This window comes from Equus asinus, chromosome 4 (genome assembly GCF_041296235.1).
Source record: "Equus asinus isolate D_3611 breed Donkey chromosome 4, EquAss-T2T_v2, whole genome shotgun sequence".
Classification (NCBI taxonomy): domain Eukaryota; kingdom Metazoa; phylum Chordata; class Mammalia; order Perissodactyla; family Equidae; genus Equus; species Equus asinus.
In genome coordinates this window covers 27598502-27621221 of record NC_091793.1, presented here as the reverse complement: position 1 = coordinate 27621221, position 22720 = coordinate 27598502, and the positions used below count along the sequence as shown (strand labels likewise).

Here is a 22720-nt window from a genome sequence, read left to right as displayed (position 1 = left end):
AGGCGGCGCCGTTGCGCGCCGAGTCATCGATCGTGAGTCCCGGAGGTGCCCGGCTCGCCGCAGCCGCCCCTCTCCCGCCGGCGGGTGGGCTCCAGGGGGCGCCCTCAGGAGCGCGGCGGAGCGCTCGGGTTCCAGAGACCCGCTAGCCGGACGGCCGCCGTAGCGGGGCCTTCTCCCGGTGACGTCTCAGCACCCCCCCACAGCTCCGGGAGCCGCCGCCGCCGGGTCCAGGCCCCGGGGCCCTCCCGCCGCCATGAAGCTGCGCGTCCGGCTTCAGAAGCGGACCTGGCCGCTGGAGATGCCCGAAGCGGAGCCGACGCTGGGGCAGCTGCGCGCGCACCTGAGCCAGGCCCTGCTGCCCACCTGGGGGTACAGGTAGGCGACCGCGGCGGGTGCGCCTCGGGGCCCAGGGGGTGGGGAGGGCGGGTGGCGCGGGCCCGCCCCGGGCCGTCACGTGAGGCGGGCCGGGCCCCGGGGACTGTGACGCGCAGGCCGGCGGGGAGCGGGCGCGGGGCTGTGGTCGTCGGGGGCCCGGCTCGCGGAGAAGATGGCCCGGCGCGCGGGAGACTCGGTTCCCGTCCAGGGTGAGCCGCCCCCTCCGTGTTTGCAGGAAGGGAACCCAGGGGTAGGCAGGGATGCGCCGTCCTCGCGCCCTTTAAACGTCAAGTGGGCAATGACGGGCTTGGCTGGGCTTAGGGATTGAAGTTTACCGTCTCCAGCGGTTGGAGCATTTCCGGGGAAAAGTTTGGAAAGTGCTGGAAGGAGTTAGAAAGCGGCCCTCTATTCGAGGCCCCCCGTAACTGGTACCGCTGCGGTCTTAAGAGTCGTGGAGTGGTGACGGGCAGGGCGCCGCGGGGACCCTGACCCACCCGCTGCAAAGTTTTCGTGTGTTGGAGTGTTTCAGATCTTTTTATTTTCCTGGGCGAGATGATGCTCTTTTGCTAAAACTAAGGTCAACGTTGGCCTTATGTGTTGACCCTGGAGAGTTTGCAGTTTGGGAGCAGTGACGTTGAGAAATAAAGGATCACGTTCTGTTATTAATTTATGGGTCCGCAGATGAGGCTGCTTTGTTCCACCGAGGGCATCTTCTTGGGACGATAATCTGGGAGTAGAGGGACGAAAGTAAGGGTGGTCCTCTTCAAATATTCAGCTGTCGAACTTGGAATTTGAATGTGCCAAAAATTGAAAATGTTCGCTGGGGTTTTTTTAGGTGAATTCTTCAATAGAAAACCTTTCTGTTAATTAAGTGGCTCCTTTTCTAAATTAATTTTAGGGAATTCAGTAAAATGACGCTATGTTATGAACTTCTTATTCTTTCATTTTTGAGGTTAAGGCATTGTTGCGTTAAAAGTAAGCCCGTTTGGTATTGACATAACTCCTTTTAAACATTATATTAAGTGACATGCCTATTGTTATTTCTTGGTATTAAACATAAGTGTTCTGCATGCTGACATCTTTACCCCACCACAGATTTTTCCAAAATAACTTCTCTTTTTAAAATATTTTCATATATATGTGTGTATATTTTATTAGTATTATTTTTTAATCAGGTGGGACAGTCTTGAAAGGATGTGAAACCCAGTATGACTCTATTTATCCAAGAACTCAAGTTAGTTTCTCTTTCAGGTTTGTTTTTACAGTTGAGGCTGGTTAACTGGAAGGAATGTAAGCTTCAGCTTGTGAAAGGAAATTTTATTCTTCTGAAAGTATGTTCATTTTAGAATAAATTGGCAGTTTTAAAATGTGTCCGTATGACATTATTATTTTTAAAGTGTCTTTGCTGAGCAAGTGGATCTGGGGTTGCTGTCAAATATTTTTAAAAGTCCTGAAGTTTCTAGGATGGCATTTCCTGATGAACTTAATTGTTTTTTCACTTTTTCAGAAAACAGAACAATTTTTTAACCTCTCTCTTGGAAAACCATATATTGCTTTAGAAATAGCGCTTTCCTTTTTCTAAAGGGGAGGAAAGGCCAACATTTTTATTAAGCAGACGATTCTCTTTGCATCTTCTATAAAGTAGATATTTGAGCGAACATTGTACTTGATACCGTTAAAAAAACAACCTTTCGCTGTGACAAATGATCCATAAACACACAGTTCATTCGAGATGCTTTTTCTTTTTTTCTGCTGAAGTTGGGATGGTGTTTTTTCTGGGTAGCTGGCAGATTTTCAACCTGTATCAAAGCGTTTTTTAAAAGATTTAATTTAATTTTTTATTGGGTAACATTGGTGTATAATATTATATAAATTTCAGGTGTACATCATTATATTTCGATTTCTCTGTAGATTACATCATGTTTACCACGCAAAGACTGATTACCATCCATCACCATTGTTATCAAAGTATTTGAAAACAGAAGCATAGGTACTTCTTTTCTAATAAGCAGGAGTAGTTTCTAAAACTTTAATAATTTCCTTACCAAAGACACTTTAATTGGCAAGAAAAAATGTATTTACATGTGAGAGGAAAACAGTTGAATTATTTCGAGCACTTTTGAAAATGCACCATTGTAAAAAAGAATAAACAGAATATGATTTTCAAAAGACTCTTCCTTTGTTAGCTGCGAAAAGTTAATGAAGTCAGCATTGCTGAGTGTAAATATTCTTTAAATTGTTCTACAATGGTTTGTTAATTAATCCTCACCACTGTGTAATGAATTAATGGTTATTTTTTCAAGGTCAGATAATCTGTGATGCAGAAGGATGGGAGTTCATTGCTTCGGGCTAATTGGAGCTCTTAGCTTGGTTAGCAGTGGGTTTTTAGATTTGTGTTGTCTTCCATGGAAAAGACATCATAACTGATCGTCACGAAGAAGGGTGAACTTGAACTTATCAGTAGGAGGGATGAATTTCTATTCATCTGTATACACTCATCTAGCTGTTTGTGATTATGAATATTCATTGAGGACATGGCTCTCATATTTTGGAACCAACATAAGTGAACTGCCTGTAAGGAGATCCAATAGGTAGCCCTGATTTCAGTCTCATCTTGATCTTGCCGACTGATGTTTGTTGGTTGCGTTCATTCCACAGATACTTTTATTTGCCAAGTGCTGGAGATACAGTTTTGAAAACTAGACAGACAAGATACCTGATCTTATGAAACTTAAATTCTAATGGTAGGGGTGGGGGAGAGAGATGATAAACAAGTATGATATTTTTCAAATAGTAGAATTATAATAAAATAAGACATGAGAATAGAATAGAGTGCTGGAGGCTGGATGGAAGGCAGTTCTGAAGAGGTGACATTTGAGTTGAGACCGGATTGATGAGGAGGAGTCAGTCATTTGAAGATCTGGGAGATCACATGTAGAGGCCCAAAGGCTGCCATGAGGTTCATCTGTTCTTAAGAACGGATGGAAAGCTCATAGGAATAGAGAACAGCGAGTGAGAGGATAGATGGCGCAAGGTGGGTAAGGTAGGAGAAGTGGGTAGGGGTCAGATGTTGGGCTTTCAAAGCCGTGCTAAGGATTCTGTTCCAAGTTCGGAGAGAAGCTGTTGGAGAATTTTCAGCAGAGGAATGATGTGATACCACTTATATTTTAAGAAGACTATATTTCATTGACTCTCAGTTGCTGTCAGTCTTAAGATGCACACTGTTTCATGTAACAATAAAGGAAAAAATGCTGTCAGTTAAGCTATGATAATATCATTGATTTTAAGAAGCATCTCTGTTTCAAAGATGTTAAAATATAAAAAATTAGATTAGATTTGATGAAAACATGGATTAATGATGCAGAATTACTGTATCCTATCCCCCAGGCTAGAATTTTAGCCATTAGAAATCTATAACCTAGTAGCATTCGGTGATAAGAATGAATAATTTTGATAGTCTTTCCAAAACTTGGGCTACCTTCTAATTTTTGTTTTGTTTTATTTTCATAACTTAGTTTTTCTAGGGTCATACTCTGTACCTTATTTATGTTCCGAATGTATTACTGAGGGTAATGGTAATAGGTAGCTCTTACCATCCTTATCCATCTTTCTTGGCAGTTCTGATACCCGGTTTGCAATTACACTGAACAACAAGGATGCCCTCACTGGAGATGAAGAGACCTTGGCTTCATATGGGATTGTTTCTGGGGACTTGATATGTTTGATTCTTGAAGATGCCATTCCAGCACCTAATTTACCTTCATCCACAGATTCAGAGCATTCCTCACTCCAGAATAATGACCAACCCTCTTTGGCCGCCAGCTCCAGTCAGTCCAGCGTACAGGATGAACAACTGAGTGATTCATTCCAAGGACAGGCAGCCCAATCGGATGTCTGGGGTGATGACAGTATGGTGAGTATTAATATCTAGACAAGAAATAGGGTAGTGGGTAAATCATACTGAACACCTTGGATGAATTCTGTACCAGTCAGGATAATTGTCATCAGTAGATTGCAGATTATATTCTTATAGAATTTTTTTTAAACTACTAAATGCCTGGACCAATATTGGGCTGACATTGAAGAACCCAGTTTTTACCTATTTATTTTGTTCAGACACTCACTCCTTCAAAAAAATTATCCTTTGGCTTCTGTTGTTGCCTCTAACCTCATGATTCCCAGCTTTGCTTTTCTGATCTACCCAACTCATTAAGGCTCTGTGTAGTCCAGTTATTTGCAAATGATCTGCAGGATATGTATACCAGGATTTAAAAATGCCAACATAAATTTGAAAATATATGCACTGATGTTCTCTTCTTCCCAAACCAGCTGCCCTCTCTTGTCAGTGGCACTGCTTTTTTCCTGAGCTTAAAACCTTGGAGTGATTTTTGACTCCTTACATCCAACCCCTTAACAAGCCCTGTCAGTTTTTCCTTTCCATTCCAGGCTTCCAGTGTCTGTTCTTCAGTCTGCTTTCTAGCTTCATCATCTTCCTACACGTCTTTTATTGTGTTGTTCCCTTGCTTTTTAGTAACTCTGTCATAGATACACCTCCGCTCATAATTTTTGAACTGAAAAAGACCAAATATCTTTAATTCAACCCTGTCATGTTACAGAGGAGGAAAATGGTGTCTCTCCTCCTGTACCTAGTTTTTAAGGCTTTCTGAGAAGTTGCCCTACAGCCTTCCCAGGGCTAGTTTCTGTTCTGCCCTCCTGTGCACTATCATCTCTCGTCAGACCAGACGCCCTGTCGTTCTCCCTCTACCTGCCAGGACGTTCACACGCGTGCGTGTGCGCACACAACCTTGTGGCTGCTTCATGTCCTTGCCCTTGACGTTCACCCGGCCTGGAGTCCACTGCCCTTCCTCCCTCTCCTGTCTGTATCTCTGCCCACCTTCCAAGGCCCTGCCAACCACAGCCCAATAATTTTCCTTAATTTCTCTGTGTTAATTGTCTTTATTGCCTTATAAACACCTCATATTTATTATCCTGCCTTTTGATTTCTTGTATGGCACAAATGGTCACTTTTATTACTTCTTTTTTGATGCCAATACATATGCCCTCTTGTTAATTGTTTTGTGTGTGTATACTTATCACTTCAACTTGATTTTTCTTGCAGGCCTTATACATTTATGAATATGAATATTCTTAGTGCCAATTATGGCATTAAGTGTAGACAGATACTAAAAATACTTTTGAGCAGATTGGTAAATTATGAAAATTATCTATGTCCAGAGTTTTAGTGATAGTACCCAGAGAGATTAAGCAAGTTAAAAAAAGTTTTACAAAACTCAAAATATTTTTATGATTTTTTAAAGAAATTATTAGGTATGTCTGTGTTTCTATCTCATAGAGATAATCTAGGGAATGAGTAAGAATATTTGACCACGTATTTAAATTATGTTTCTGAATTTTTTTTTGCTGATAGACTCATTCAGAAATTCTGGTAGAAGGGCCCATTCCCTTTATTTCTGTGTACTGTTAAAATTGTCCAATAAGATGGAACTTTTCTTAGTATATGTGATAGTTACTTTGCTAGTTTCCTCTTGGAAAGTTTTGAGAAATTAATATTGCTTCAAGTTAGTAATTTCCATTCCAAAAGCATGTTGTTTGGTATTCTAAGACTTGTATAGGGTGACTAAAATCTTAGTGTGGAAACTGAGCTGGAAATCTCATAAATAATGCTTTAAGTACTTGAAACAGTACGATCTGCTAATTAAATGTAGAAGAGAGCATTAGAAAAGGAAAATGGGTGTGGCAAACTTGAAACAATAGGAAAATTTTACTCTTCTAATTAAATGTAAGTTAATTTTCTTGTTTCATTATATTTGGGAATTCACCTAGTACCTGTTGAGTCTTTAGTGAGAAACAGGGATAACATGATATCAGACCCATGTATTAGCTCTGAACTGCATTTCAGTCGCTTGTTCCAGGCATTTGTAAATGACATATGGTCAATGATCTGTTTAGAGAAGTGGTGCCAAACTTTTCTTTTCGTTTCAACGTGTGTGAAGATGATAAATAATTGTATCATATCAGAATGGCTCAGAGAATGTCAGTGGTTCTCGTGGAGTGGGGGTAAGGTTTGATAAGCTCACCAGGGCATCCTGATATCTTCCCCTCATGTCATTATCAGTTTAGGCTAACCCTTTTTTATGTTTTTTCCACGTATATTCTCTCCCTCATAACTGTCAGTAAGTAGTAAATGGCCAAAAGTTAGGCATAATAGATAGGTAAGAAGCAATGAGCCTGAATTCTTTGTGATTTAGTCAGTTGCTGTGTGGTTTTAGTAAGTAGTTTCTGTTTGCTAAGGAATGTGATGGAGCCTTTTTTAGGCAGTGTGAATTGTTGTTGGCCTCTAGTTTTTAACATAAATTTGAATCTTTCCACTAAGCCAGCAGGCTCAGGTCCTCAGGGATTGTGGAAGAACAGCCTCCTGCTCCCTGGCAGTTTCCCCCGCTTTCTCTCATACTATGCAATTTTAATTTCCTCTGCCCGTTCTTTAATGGAAATATGAACTTAAAAAGAAGAAACATGTCCTTTGCCTTAAGAATTGAGCTAGCACATGCCTAAGAAACAGACTTTGTGAACAAAATTAACGCAGGCGACTCAGACGCATTGCAGCAGTGTGTCATGTCTAAAAGCCCTGGACTGCGAGACTGGAGGTCTTGGTTCATTTCAGTCTTTTAGTAGGTAGTAACCTTGATTATGCTGTTCAATCTGAGTTGTAACTACAGCATATATAAAAAGGCAACATCGTCTGTCTTGCCTGTTTTATAGAATTTTTGTATGGTGCAAATGAGAAAACATTCAAAAACAAAAACATTATGAAGTTGTAAGATATTATCCTTAAGCATTTGTTCAACTAACAGTTATTCAGTACTTCCTATGTGCCAGGTACAGTACTGGGGTTACAGAAATGGTGACACACAGTCTCTTCCTTTCTAAGCTTGTGGTGATGGTGTGCTGTAGAAATGGAGTCGGAAAACTGCAGTACAGTGTGACCAAGCGCAACAGTCGAGGCCTTTGCAAGGCAGAGTGGTAGTCTGTGTGACCTCTGGAAGGGTGGGGAATACTAGAGTGGAGAGGAAGCGACTAGCAGAAAGTGCACTTGATGCAGAGTTAGGGATCAGGTCATGGAGGGTCTCGTATGCTAAGCAGTTTAGGAGTTTGGACTTTATTTTGTAGGCCTGCAGTTCTCAGTGTGTCCTCTAGGAAAAACTTGTTTCATGAGATTATAAGTAAGTGTTAAGGGGATACTGAGCGTTGAGGGAAGAGGATAGTGTTTCTTGGCTGAACGTTATGCACACTTATTATTATTATGGATTTCTTAGAGTTTTATATGCCAAAATGTATTTTGTGAATATGGAGGGTGAGGTTAGGTGGCTGTAGCATGTAGCATTTTCCAAACTTATTTGATTGTAGACCACTTTTTTCCTGAGAACATCTAGGGTCACATTCTAAAGCATGATTTAGGGAAATGCTGCTGTCTGCATTGGGGAAATAGGGGCAAATTTTAAGCTTGGACATAGGACATAATTGGATTCTTAATTGTTAAAAAACTGGCAGCAGTGGGTGGAATATATTGGAAGACAAGAAAGTGGTGTTGGGGATACTTGGGGAGGCTGTTGCTGGAAGTCAGGAGATAAATGAGTCTGAAGGAGCCCCTTCCTAAGCCAAGGGAAGGGCTGGATTTTAGATGGATTTAGGAGATAGATTCAGTGCAAGTTTGAAGACTGATCAGATTGGGGGTGGGGTTTAGTAAGGTAGAGGGAGGAGTGTAGGATGATTTCCAGGTTTTGGGCGTATCAGCCAGGATTAACAGAGATAAGGAATTCTGGATGAAGGAGTAGATTACAGGCTTACTTATTTAGGAGGACTTGCTTAAAATGTCTCCCATTTCTGAACCCAATAATAGGCTTTGGCTTTGAGCACTAATCTCAGTTCACTTTAGGATACAAAATATACTGTGTAAAAATAAAAGTCTACTTAATGAATTCATTGTTTTGTTATCCTTTTCAGTCGGGGCCTAGTCAAAATTTTGAAGCTGAGTCAATTCAAGATGTTGTGGACACGGAAGAGGGCACAGGTTTCTATCCCTCAGAACCAATGCTCTGCAGCGAATCGGCGGAAGGACAGGTGCCACATTCATTAGAGACCCTCTACCAGTCAGCGGACTGCTATGATCCCAATGATGCCTTGATAGTATCCTTACATCTGCTCATGTTGGAGTCGGGTTACATACCTCAGGTAAGACTACAAGCAGAACAAACATCTTGTTGGGGTTTAAGTTTCCCATTGGGAAAGGGGCTATATCAATAAACATCACTCAGGCGTTGTGCTATTCTAGATTTCTTCATTAAATGTGGTTGGGTATTAAATGGAAAGTGCTGAACTCAGTGGTGGGCATACAGTAGGCAATCAGTAAATGTTCCCTTCTCTCCTTCCCTTCTTTTTTTCCCCTTCATAAAGACAGAAGATTATATATGAAGATATGGAGATAAATGTGGTCAGCAGTGTGGATTGGGCATGGCTAGATAGATGGCTCAGTAGGTTATTTTTTATGTTAATGGCTCTATGAATCCCAGAAAGTTAATAAGATGCAGTTCGGAAGAGGGACCTTGCTCTTATGCTGTCGTTGCTTACCTTCATTCATTCATTCTCCATTTGATGACTATCTACCAATGTCACGTGCAGTGCTTTGTCTATACCCTCAGGTTGCTGATGGTCCAAGAGTGGGAGAGAGAAAGTAAACAAACCATTATACTATATTGATTAAATCCTAGGAGAGACATATACAAATATAGGATTCCAGAGATTCACAGAGAACATTTAGAGTAGAGTTTCTCAGACTTTATTGTGCACAAGAATACCTGGCGCTCTTATTAAAATGCAGACTCTGTTATAAGCCTAGAGGGGAGCCTGCAATTCTGCATACTTCCACACAGTAGTCATGCTGCTGGTCTGTGGGTCATGTTATGAGTAACAAAGATGTAGAGTAATTCAGTGACCATTGAACACCTGCAGCATGCCATGCGCTGAGCCAGGAATTAGGATGAGTCCGTAAGTTGAGAGAAACAAAAAGAAAATTATGATGTGTTATGGTAAATAACATAATAGAAGTATGCAACACTAGAAATACAAACAGAATGTTAGGGGATAAAGGAGAGGGAATGACAAACAGGATTTTTTCGGAAAAAGGCTTCACAAAGGAAATGATATTTGAGCTGGGGTCTTGAATAATGATACGGCTTTCCTAGGCACAGAAGTGTCTTTGAAGAAAGAAATCGGTCCCTATCTCTGATGTTATTTTATCTATTTGAGGAAAAATTTTGATGGAGGATAATATATCGTAACATTTTTCTATCAAAATTTTATTAATACAATATTAATGATTTGATAAATTTTATTAAGGGAACTTTATGGAATGCTTATTTCTCGATAAGTTAGAGGCCTCTTGGATTTTTAATCTTTTTGGGAGTAACACCTTTATTATCTGTTTCCCTTTCATTTTGTTGCCCAGGGGACTGAAGCCAAGGCTGTGTCCATGCCAGAGAACTGGAGGTCAGGCGGTGTGTACAAGCTGCAGTACACGCATCCTCTCTGCGAGGGCGGCTCTGCTGCCCTCACCTGTGTGCCTTTGGGAAACCTGATCGTGATCAATGGTAAGTGGATGGCATAGTTACGGGTGTTAGTTTGCGACTACTTAACGTGTTTCTCCCTGAATGTTTTATAGCCACTTTCGTGGTTGGCTATCATGATGTAGTTACGAGTCTTCTCATCTTTGCTTAATCCCTAGTCCACTGATAACATGAGTCTGAAAGATTAAGGAATACGAGGTTGATGTTTAGGTCAGCATCCTTCCCTCTTGGGGCAGCCACACTCTGTTGCTGTCTTAACTTTGTGACTGTTTTGCTTTAGGGGGAGTTGTGATAATAATGAGATGAGTCTATTACATGTGAACTCTTTTTTTTTTTAAAGATTTTATTTTTCCTTTTTCTCCCCAAAGCCCCCTGGTACATAGTTGTGTATTTTTAGTTGTGGGTCCTTCTAGTTGTGGCATGTGGTATGCTGCCTCAGCATGGCTTGATGAGCAGTGCTGTGTCTGTGCCCAGGATCTGAACCAGCGGAACCCTGGACCACCAAAGCAGAGCGTGTGAACTTAACCACTCGGCCATGGAGCCAGCCCCTGTATGAACTCTTTGAAGAAGACTTTTTCTTTATGTCTGTGGATGGCTTTTTTATTTATTTATTTTTTGGTGAGGAAGATTGGCCCTGAGCTAACATCTGTGCCAGTCTTCCTCTACTTTGTATGTGGGATACTGCCACAGCGTGGCTTGATGAGCAGTGTGTAGGTCCATGCCCGGGATCTGAACCTGTGAACCCTGGGCCACAGACTTAACCACTACGCCCCTGGGCCAGCCCCTGTTTTTTGTCTTTTTAACTGAGGTCTCAGACTAAGAGTGGTGAGAGGTGAGATTGAGCTGGGGTCACTTTTTACCCTGTTTGGCGTCTCTAAGCAGTAATGCATAGAGACACTGCGAAGGGTTCTGAGGCTTTAGAATGTGTTTTATTCCTGCCCTTCCTCCCTCCCCCACCCCCGAGAAAGTCACTCTGCGTAGAGTTTCTTTTTCTAGTTTTCCCCTTTATATTAAGAAATTTCACTGGGATAGCAATCCTTTCCATTTTTGTATTTCATTTTAGCTCAGATGCTACCCAGAGGTCCATACCAACTACCGGTGGTCTGTGTATTGAATAGTCTCGTCATCACACATCCTGGAGATCCATTTGAGTGACGAGAATTTTTGCTCCGTTTTGATTTTAGCTAGATGGGAGGCACTGCATGCTCTGCCTCGGCTCCGTGGTTTTCAGCATGTTCTGCAGCCCCTGGTTTCTGCTGCGAGGGAAGCAAGGAGGAGCCTTAGTAAAACCCCTGTCGCCACTTAAACCTTGAGCAGCACATGTTTGTCTCTTTCATTTATTGAAGTTCCTTGTAAGATTTTGTTTGAAAAATGTTTTTTTCCTGCTAAAATTTATTTCGAAAGCCACTGACTTACGCTGTCTTGATCTTTGAAATGAAAGATAGTTCTAGGGGCCGTCCCAGTGGTGCAGCGGTTAAGTGCCCACGTTCCTCTTTGGCGGCCCGGGGTTCGCCATTTCGGATCCCTGGTGCAGACATGGCGCCGCTTGTCAAGCTATGCTGTGGTAGGTGTCCCACATAGAAAGTAGAGGAAGATGGGCACAGAGGTTAGCTCAGGGCCAGTCTTCCTCAGCAAAAAGAGAGAGATTGGCAGCAGTTAGCTCAGGGCTAATCTTCCTCCAAAAAAAAAAAGATCTAGGTCCCTATTATGTAATTTCTGCTATTTCCTTTTAATCACTAGCTTCTTTGAAATGTTATTTAAAAGTCTCAAGATTTCAGCTTTCATGGCTTTGGTGGTATTCCACATTTGTCAGGACATTTCTATCTGATGGCACTAGGACCTAGCAACTTCCCTAGAATTGTTCCCTAGCAACAATACATCACAATCAGCAAATGCAACTTTTAGTTGGTCATTCTTATACACAGAGGGTCAACAGTTTCTGCCTTCATCTGATCATTCTACATCACTTCATAACTTGCAAGGTTGAAGTCACCAAATAGTAGATGTGAGGTGGTAATTTTGCCTCAATTTCTTATAAAGGCACTCTAACAACATGTGTACAATAACCTCTGTTTACTAGTTTCAGGATACTTAAAGAAAATAACTGCTAAATGTCTTGGTGATTTCTCAGCTTCTGATATGTTGTTCCCTTGGTCCTGCTATTTTTGGCAAATCAGCTGCTTGCAGACTTGCATGGCAGACAGCCATTCCAGGCTTGATTCTTTGAAAAGGAGCAGTGTGTCCTTAAATCTTTCTTTCACCCCACACATCCTGCCCAGTGCACATATGCAAGAGCACATCACTGGCTCTTTCATGGAATGAGATGAAGTGCGCCTTTGTGTATATGAATAAAATTGAACCCTCTGGTGATGTCAAGAGTATTGGTCCTTCGGGTCTAGAGAGAGAGGATGCTGTGAAAACTAGCAGGATTCTTTTAATAAACAAGGGAAGACTCATTGCCAAAGGTTAAATAAAAAATAAATGGAATTTTTAGTGACCTCATTAGCTATAAAGATTTTATTGTGTTCAACTGTCTCCTATTAACCTTGTTGCATAGCTTTCGGTTAGTAATAAGGTCCTGTTGGTAATATGTAGTGGATTTTATATAAATGCTCACTGTAGTGTTTTTTTTTTTGTTGTTGTTGTTGAGGAAGATTAGCCCTAAGCTAACTACTTCCAATCCTCCTCTTTTTAGTGAGGAAGACTGGCCCTGAGCTAACATCCGTGCCCATCTTCCTCTACTTTCTATGTGGGACGCCTGCCACAGCGTGGCTTGCCAAGTGGTACCATGTCTGTACCCGGGATCCGAATCAGTGAACCCCGGGCCGCTGAAGCAGAACGTGCGCACTTAACCGCTGTGCCACCGGGCCGGCCCCATCACTGTAGTTTTTAAGGTGGTGTTTCAGAGTAATTTTACTTCATGCGATGGCTAGTTTATACTTTGGACTTGCTGTGAGGGAAGGCAGTAGATATTGAGCAGTTTGTTTTGTATAATGTGTCCTTTGTATGTTGGGGACAAGGAAATGCAAACCCATTCTTAAAAACAAAGGCAATTGATGAAGTGACAAAACTTTTTCATCATTTTTCTTCTGCTTATTTACAGCTACACTGAAAATCAACAGTGAGATTAGAAGTGTGAAAAGACTGCAGCTGCTGCCAGCATCTTTTATTTGCAAAGAGGAACTAGGTAATATAACCATGATTTAACTTTTGGGGTGAAGCTTTGAGAGGTTCACTTAAAAAAAAACAACTGAAAGGTAATACTCAAAAGACTGAAGATTTCTGAATGAGATTAAAGCAAGTACAAGACAGTGTTGCAGAGTTTCTGTTTCTTTCCTGTTTTTCTTAGGGTCTCGGAGTGCTGAATTATATTTCTACTGCAATTATGGAATGACACTATGGAATATCATGCATTGCACACTATTGATGCTTTATCATTTCTGAATTAATCTTTGTGGGTTTTCCTAGCATTGTATTTAACCAACATGGAGAAGATGTGTGTTTTGTGGAAACCATACAGTCCAACTTCATTATTGAAGATTATTGGAGGAAAAACTGCACTCAGAATGTTTGCTTAAACCTGTATAAACTTGGTTGCTATTTGATGCAGATTGGAACTTGACCAAAAGTTTGCATTCCAAGCATGGTTTTGCTTCTATTCTGTAAAATTGTTCATAGATACAAAGGAGACAAGTTTTCTTTTTTCCTTTTTCAGTTAAGCCCAAAGTCTCCGAGGCTGGCAGGTGGTTGCAGGGGAAGCGATGGGGTAGAGAGGGACTAACAGCTTCTAAGTGCTTGTCTCGTGCTGGACGTGCGCCTTTACAGTTGCTACTCCACTTCATCCTCTGAGTGAACTGAGGAGGGTGGTGTGGCATAGTGGGGAGAGGGCGTTTACAGCAACATCTTTTAAGGGAAGCTACCTAGATCTAGAGCTTTGCTTTGAAGGCCTGGAGACTTCCCCTTGTCAGTTCCCGTGGAGATCAGGCCCCGAGAGACTAACCCTGATAGGAAAAGGAGACGGCAGAATGCATACTTATGATGGTCTCTGAGCATTTACTGTCATACTAGACCAGTGTTTCTCACCCTTTTTTTCATTATCAATCCCCTAAGGAGCCTTTGTATATGTTTTTTCCCCCAATCATTCTCCTCCGTGATATTTTGACACCATAGACATACTGTATATTTGTTTGTATACACTGGCCCTTAGGAGCGACACAAATCAATGTAATAGCTGGAGGTTTTTCCCCCAAGAACCAATTTTTGCCCTATCTGGGGTATTATTACCCCTGTTGAGAATGCATGAAGTACACTGATAAATCTGTAAAGAGGGTCTTACCTTTAGGATCAGGAAAACTTGAAATTTGTTGGCTACAACACTGAGTATTCATCTCCATACTAGGGAGCACCTTGCTACGGGAAGTGGAAATAGTCTACCTGTTATAGCACTGGAGGTTGTTATGCCCATTTTATAGATGAGGAAACAGGTCTAGAGGGGGTTAAATTACTTTAAGGCTACAGAGCTAATAAATGGTAGAATTTAGCATTGGAATAGATTGGACTCCTAGGCCTGTTTTTTAAAAACAACTTTTATAGGAATGTAGCTCAGATTTGTGTTCTTTATCTGGTTTCTGTTAAATAAGGAAGCGGGAAAGGGGAGGAAGAAAGTTAATACTGTTATAGGTTTATGGACTAAATTAATATAGTATTTTTAATATAGTACTGCTCATTTGACAAGTCATTTTAATTTTTACTGTGGCTTATAGGATAGTAACTAGTACATACTAGGTACTGTTATTTATCCTTTTATTTATAAGTTCCTAATTACTTTTATAATAGGTCACTGGAGGAAAAAATTTGTTTAAAGAAAATGTTTTCACGCTTGAAAAAAGGCCATGAACCAAAATGATTTTTAAAATATCTTGATATTTGATTTCAACTCAAAATTGTAGTTCATGCAACAGAGATTTAGAGTTTAGCTGCATGTCTTTTTTTATTATCAATCAAGTTATAATGAGTGTTTTATTTATTCTGGATAGTGAAATACGTAAGTATGGAATGGGGAGGGAGCAAGCATGAACTGATTATCTACTCGTATAGTAGGCACTGTGCGTGGAGCTTTAAATTTTAACCACTATTCTCTGGTGCACTGGTGGTGTCTCCTTTAAACAGGTGAGCAAACAGGTGTGGGTCAGAGGGTTCAAGGTTATACACTTGGTAAATAGATAGGAAAACTGAAGTGGGAACTTCAGGTGCAGTTTGACAGTGCTTCCCATGCTGTAATGTACATGTCAGTCACCTGAAGATCTTGTTAAAATGCAGGTTTGATTAAGTAGGTCTCTGGTGGGGCCTGAGAGTCAATAGTTCTAAACAGTTCCCAGGTGATGTCGCTTGTAGTGATCCATGGACCACACTGTGTAGCAGCTTAGAGGCTAAAACAAGTGCTCTGGAGCCAGACTTAGGTTTGTATCCTGCCCTGCCACTTACTGTGAGACCTTGGACGGGCTCTTGCTACCTTGTCCTGTTTTTAAATGGGGATAATAGTATTTCTCTCTTACTTGGGGAGAACTGCTGATTTGAAAGAAAGCTTGAAAAATGCTTGACAGAGATGCTGATACATAGTCATCATGTGATAAATACTATTATTATTCTGCTAGGATCTAAGCTCCACAAGAGCAGTTCCCCACTGTACCCCCAGTGCCCAGGAAAGATTCGTAAATATTCAGTAAATCTTTGTTGGGTGTGTGAATCTCACACCACAGTTTTTCCTACTGTAATTGTAGCCTATGAGCTGTATAGGTTGGGTACAGCTCTATTAATTTGATGATATGGGATTTTTATTTTTTAAATGTTTTTGGAGTTGGAAACTGCTTTGTTTTATTTCTTTTGTTAATTTTTTAAAAATTTGTTTTACTTTTTTTATCAGGGTAACATTGCTTTATAACATTACATAAATTGCAGATGTATAGCATTGTATTTCAATTTCTGTGTAGATTGCATCATGTTCACACCCAAAGACTATTATCGATCCCCATACACGTACCTAATCACCCCTTTCGCCCTCCTTTCTCCCTGCTTCCCCTCTGGTAACCACCTATCCAATCTCTGTCTCTTATGTGTTTGTTGTTTTTATCTTCTACTTATGAGATCATACAGTATTTGACTTTCTCTCTCTGACTTATTTCACTTAGCATTACACCCTCAAAGTCCATGCATGTTGTCACAAATGGCAAGATTGCATCTGTTTTTTTATGGCTTAGCAGTATTCCATTGTGTTTATATACCACATTTTCTTTAGCCATTCATCCCTTAATGGGCACTTAGGTTGCTTCCAAGTCTTTAGTTCATGTCTGTCTATGTAGGAATTATTTGTGAAAATTTATTTACTGCTTTGATTTGGTTTGGCAGAAGTAGAGGACACCATTTCAGATTTTTCCACTTGATTCTGTGTTTTGATTTTTTATTTTAAAAAATATTCTAGGGGAAAATGTAGCCAAGATATACAAAGATCTTCAGAAGCTCTCACGTCTCTTCAAAGACCAGCTGGTGTACCCACTTCTGGCTTTTACCCGACAAGGTGAGAGGTGATAAACTGTTACAGGTTGAATGGCTAGAACAAACAGTAAGTTTATGTACTGGGCTCGTCACTTTATGACATACGACTCTTTCCTCTTTTCTCCTTCTAGTGAAATTCTGCTCTTTTAAGAATCAGTTTAAATGTTAATTCCTTAAGTATTATTCATTTCTGCTTTATATTTCCACAACATTTTATACGCATCTTTATTGTAGTTCATTTTCCAGTGTATCATAATTGTTGATATGACCTGTTTCCACCAAAGGTTATGAATACCTTGAAAGCAGGGAATATGTCTTACTCACTTTTGTGTTCTCATGGCCTTCCACAGGGGCTGGCCCATAATAGCTGTTCAATAAATACATAAGTAAATAATATAGAGGTTATAAATTGAGTAAGTTTTTTTTAAACAATATTTATTGGGGCTCTATGCTAGGTACTTTGGATATTTCACAGGCATTCTCATTTAATGCTAAGAAATTTGAAGTAGATTTGATTTTGTAGGTGATGAAACTATAATTCAGTGAGTTTTATAATTCACTCAAGATCCTGGTATTTGTCAACTCTCTCTTATCTGTGTTGTAGTTAAAAATATTTTAAAATCTGAGTGACTCGAAGTGGACATTTATTTCTTCTTCATGTACATATTTTGTGTGGAGGAGTAGTCCTTGTCCAAGATGTGTTCTTCTTGTGACAGAGGGAAAGGAGAGTCCATGGCCCAACCATGTGTTGGTTCTTAAATCTTCTGCTCAGAAATGATATGCCACTTCCACTCACATTCCACTGGACAAAACAAGTCAAAATGGCCAAGCCTGATGGTCGTGGGGTGGAGAAGTATAATTATAGGGTAGAAAATGATTGAGAATCATCATCCACCACAGTCCTTTAGCTGGCATATAATTTCCAGCTTCTGAATTTATCTACCTTCCTTTTTTTAGCCTGTTAGACATCAAATAATAGTAGTTGCTAACACTTGAGTGCTTATTATGTGCAAACATTATTCTAAGCACTCTACAGTCATGTGTCACCTAACAACAGGGATATTGTTCTGCGAAACACATCGTTAGGTGATTTCGTCATTGTGTGAACATCATAGAGTGTACTTATACGAACCTAGATAGTATAGCCTACTACACACCTAGGCTATATGGTACTGATCTTATGGGACCACTGTTGTATATGTGGCCCATTGTTGACCGAAACATGGTTATGCGGTACATGACTGTATATGTATTAACACATTTAATTCTCAACTCACTGAGGTAAGTAATATTATTAACCCATTTTAAAGATGAGGAAATTGAGTTAGAGTTTAAATAACTTGCCCCAGGGCACACAGCTAGTAAGTGGCAGCATTGGGAACCAATTATAAAAGCCAATGAATTACCCATTTTCTGAAGTTGAACGGAGAATTTTTTGTTGCTTTGAATATTGCTTGACACAAAAAAGGCCATTGGCTAGTATGTAGAAATTGTCATAGTTAGTTATTCTGCATTAAAAAGTATTTGTCTTTCTACTAAAACGTAAAGGGAATAAGGGGCTTAGAGTTAGCAGTAGTGATGTAGTCACCCTGGGGTTGAAAGTTCATTGTAGGTGACATATGCTTGAATAATTGAGACTGCCATCTAACCTGTCACCTCTTCAGAAAGGAACGAGTGGCGACTTTTGTTGGCTGTGGGGGCAACCAGATGTTCTTTACTCACTGCTGCCTGTTCTGTTTTTCCTTTTAGCACTGAACCTGCCAGATGTGTTTGGGTTGGTAGTCCTTCCATTGGAGCTGAAACTACGGATCTTCCGACTTTTGGATGTTCGTTCTGTCCTGTCTTTGTCTGCAGTTTGTCATGACCTCTTCATTGCTTCGAATGACCCACTTCTGTGGAGGTGTTTATATCTGCGGGATTTTCGAGGTGATTTCCCTGGTGACATATTAACAAGAAAAGGGCTCTTTGTTATTGAGGTCTTAATTACTCAGTTTGCCAAAAGTTTTCTGTTGCAGGCCTTTTTTTTTTTTGAGTTGCAAATAATCGTAACATAGCTGTATTGTAAAGAGATTCTAAGCTTCATATATCCTGCCTATGTTCTAAAAACTCTCCCCATTCATCTTTGTATTTTCCGTAACACAAATAGCTATTAGACCAAGTAGACTATTTCAGGATAGGAAAATGGAAGTAAGACAGGTTCATTCTCTCTCTATAGATCATCCTTAGTATCCGACTTAGAAATCTGCTGCTTTTCTAAACTCCTTCCATGGTTGTGACCAGTGTGCAAGTTAGAGAGCCCCGCTCCACTGTGGCATGCTGCTGGGGAAGCTATGTTTCTGTGTAGTCACATCTGCAGTGACCTGGCGATCATTGCAGCGGTGATGACGGTGGGACTTGGGGATGGGGAGAAGTTATCTAAAACGTGAGAGACCTTTGCCTTGTGTATCAGGATTTCCCGATACAAGGCTGGAAGCCTGATTGTGGAACTTACTTTCTGCCACCACCATTTTACTATGTATCAACGTTCTTTTAAACTGTGGTTTGAGCCTGGGGTGGGTCATGAAATCCATTTAATGGATCATTTAAAAAGAAAATCAGTATGGGTTTCATAAAATAGTAAACTTCTCTTTCAATTACATATATGTAGGTATATACTGTGTTGCAATGTAAAATATTTGTGGTTCACATCAAAAAAGTTTGAATGATGGTGCATATATGATAACATAACCCCTATCAACTATAAAAATCTAGTGGGTAGATGCCCTTTTTTTTCCCTTAAATAAGAGTATCAAGTAGAATCATTTGGATTGTTAAAAACCTTTTTTTTCTTTTAAAACTTCAAAATTTAAGAAGTGTGAATGACCTGGTTTTCCCTTTTCTTCCTCCTTGATTCCTAAGTTCCACTTTATTCATGCCCCTGAGTCCAAAGTTTAAAATGTTGTTTTGTTCTAGGAGGCAGCAAGTGTCATCTCAAAAAATTTGAAAAAACTTAAAATGGAAAGACCAAATGACCAACAGTTATGGAAGAACTAACCCAAAGAAAACAGGCTGTGATAAAATACTCATAAAAGGAACAAATACCCTTTTCCACGTATATTCACGTTCAGTTTAAAGTACAGCCTGTCTCTGTCCATCTCCAGACTGTGGTCCTGAAGCTCATTTGTAATCCGAGTGTTCAGATTTTATAATGAATTTCCCTATGGATATAACCTTACCGGCTGGAACTTTTATAAATCTTCCTTTTGTGCCAGTGTAATAACTTCTAGAGAAGACGTCACTACCTTTTATGCGAACTCTTCATTAGACTTAAAGTTGAAGGGGTTCTTCTTTCCTCATTTCACATATTTCAAGTAAATAAGTACATTAAAAAATACTTAGTCATGGTCATACTTCTGAAAGTCGAGTCATTCAGAACATGATTGAGAGAAAATAACCCAAATGTGGAGAAAAGCCTCAAGTCAGCTTTACCTCCAGTAGTGACCAGACATTCAGAAGTTGTCACCCAGTTTGGTGTAACGTGAGCCTGGAGGTTAGAAGCAGCCGACACACCTACTTGAGACTTGGGGTGGGGGGGATGTGGTGGGACAGTTAGTGCAGGGGGAGCAGCCTGTGGCCCTCTGCAGCCCTGAGGGAGTCACTGTTGAATTGCCACGGAGCACAGAACCTTGACGATTGCCCTCAGCCATCAAGAGGGCGTTCGAGTTAGGTTCAGGGAAGTCTAAATGATACAGTGCTGGTGAAACAGATGATTCATCTTCCTCTTGTGCTTAATGCGTAAGTTTCAGTTTCCTGGGACAAAAGCAAACCTGCTGTTGAATGCTGGCTGAATGAAGCGTTTTTAAGTCCGTATTTCTTGTTTTTCCTTTGTAGATAGTACTGTGAGAGTTCGAGACACAGATTGGAAAGAAGTAGGTATTTTTAAATATCAAGGCTAATGTTCATAGCTCAGAAATAACTAATGAATTAATACATTAAGAGCATATTTTCACTTTTATTATTATATAATGAAATCTGTTGTCATTAAGTTTGTTGCTAATTTTCAGTAAATGAAAATGTTTTCAAGTTTTACCTTCGACTTAGTCCTTACTTTCCTGTAATTACACAGGGAGAAAATCTTAACACAATGATTATTTTTCACTTTTACTTAATATAAAACATTCTCCGTTCTTCTTCTGTTGCAAAAAATTTTTGAGTTTTTTGCTGGAGTAGTCTGGCCGTTCAGCTAGTGAGAATAGCACATTATGAAAAGAATAAATACATGGTTATATTTGCAGATGCTTACTATCAAAGACATTGACAGGACTGAGGAAAACTTGGGATGAAGGACTAGAGAAGAGTATTCAATGAAAGTCCTCAAATGTGTACGAAATATGCAGGATTGTTCTTTAGGAATATGTTCCATCCTCTAAAATAGGCATCTAATTTTTGTCGTTTAAATTGGGATCCATTGGGGACATAATTTAGGTGAAAAAGTGAATTTAAGTGCTGCCCCCTCAATACTGTAACTTTACATTTTGTGGCATGGTATTGTCAACAAATATTTAAATTTCCCACTTTCAAAAGAGGCTGATTTAAAATTGCTTATCAACTTGAGAGCTCTAGATTTTAGTGTTAAAAGTACATGTCACACAGTTATCCCTCCTTTGGATTTATCGTTACTCCAAATTGGCCGTTGCTCAGTTGCGGTGTGATTAAAGAACAGAGTTACTTTGGCATTGTATTCAGAGCTATGACTTGATTCATGCAGATGGAAACTGGTCAGAGCTCTCTTCTGGGCCCTGGTTTCTTTGTTTGTCTGCCTTTGTCATGTGAGAAAAGAAAAGTGTGGATAGATCTATACAGTGAAGGCAGACTGGAACTTCGGGGAAATATCCAATCACTTACCATATCTTGTTCTTGTTTTTCTACAGCTATACAAGAAGAGGCACAAACAAAGAAAAGAAGCTCAGAGAGGGCGGCATGTGATGTTCCTGCCATCGTCTCCCCACCCCCTTCCATTCTATCCCAACCCCTTGCACCCCAGGCCTTTTCCTCCCAGCTCTCTCCTTCCTCCAGGAATTATTGGTGGTGAATATGATGAAAGACTAACACTTCCCTATGTTGGGGACCCAATCAATTCACTCATCCCTGGGCCTGGGGAGACACCCAGCCAGTTCCCTCCACTCAGACCACGTTTTGATCCAATTGGCCCACTTCCAGGACCTAACCCCATCTTGCCAGGGCGAGGTGGCCCCAATGACAGATTTCCCTTCAGACCCAGCAGGGGTCGGTCAGCTGACAGCCGGCTGCCATTCATGTAATTGATTCATGATGTCACTTCTGGAGCTTGTTTTGGTTTTGTGTTTTAAAGCTACGGATGTCATCTTGTTGGGGTGCTGATCCCTAGTGTTTTCTGCTTGTGGTGTTGAGAAATGCACTCAGAGAAGCTTTTCAGTAGATGTACTTAAAGCTCCAGGGGTGGCACGGCCCAAAGGTTACTGCATGATGAGGCTGGCCGGGGGATAGTTGGCTACTGACTTCCCTCTGAATTCCCCTCTAGAATAAAGGTGGTTCACTGATGATGTTCTGTACCAGATTAAAAAAAATTACTTGTAAATTACATGGCAGTCTTGATTTTTATTAGAGAAAGATATGTAATAAATATTCAGAACAGCTTCACAACGTTACTTGGACATTCCAGAATGATCAGAGAACCTATTCAGTGTCATCAGATTGTTGTAGGGGATTATTTTTAGTGGCACCCTTTCTTCAAATGAGATTGTTTGCAGAAGGCTGATACATGAAATGAATAAAAGCAGAGCTGATTTGGTTAAACTGGACGTGGAGGGGGTGCTTTGGACAGCCGCCAGCTCGGTCCACTCCTCCCTCTTTCTGCAGCTCTTCCCCAGGTTCCGTGGGGAACCTTCCTGGGCTGGAGCAGCGCTGTTGACGACCACTGGGTTATAGGGACTCTCGTTTCTGGCTTCTTCTGGAGTGGAGTTACAATTTGTTTTCCTTGTGTTTTGAACCCTCGGTGCCTAATTTGTAACCTAAGTAGATGACATCTTTTAATGACAAAGTTTTACTGCTTTTTGAGTGCTCGTCAGGAACTCGTTCTTCAAAGATGGCCTCTTACTATTTGAAGAACATACTGCTTTTAAGACTTGATACAC

At 40.6% G+C, this 22720-nt stretch overlaps 1 protein-coding gene across 2 annotated transcripts; it reads left to right on the top strand.

Moving 5' to 3' along the window:
• Nucleotides 1-22167, top strand: FBXO7 (F-box protein 7). Of its 2 annotated transcripts, none has more exons than XM_014852356.3 (9): nucleotides 1-375; nucleotides 3994-4288; nucleotides 8398-8625; nucleotides 9899-10040; nucleotides 13120-13203; nucleotides 16495-16590; nucleotides 18318-18494; nucleotides 20439-20476; nucleotides 21479-22167. In XM_014852356.3, the coding sequence occupies exons 1-9, from the start codon at nucleotides 254-256 to the stop codon at nucleotides 21866-21868; spliced, it is 1572 nt and encodes a 523-aa protein (XP_014707842.1). In that variant the 5' UTR covers nucleotides 1-253; the 3' UTR covers nucleotides 21869-22167. The 2 variants fall into 2 exon arrangements, with proteins under 2 accessions (XP_014707842.1, XP_014707843.1); XM_014852357.3 differs by lacking the exon at nucleotides 1-375 and adding an exon at nucleotides 435-584 and having other exon boundaries at nucleotides 4146-4288.
• The last annotated feature ends 553 nt before the right edge of the window (nucleotides 22168-22720 follow it).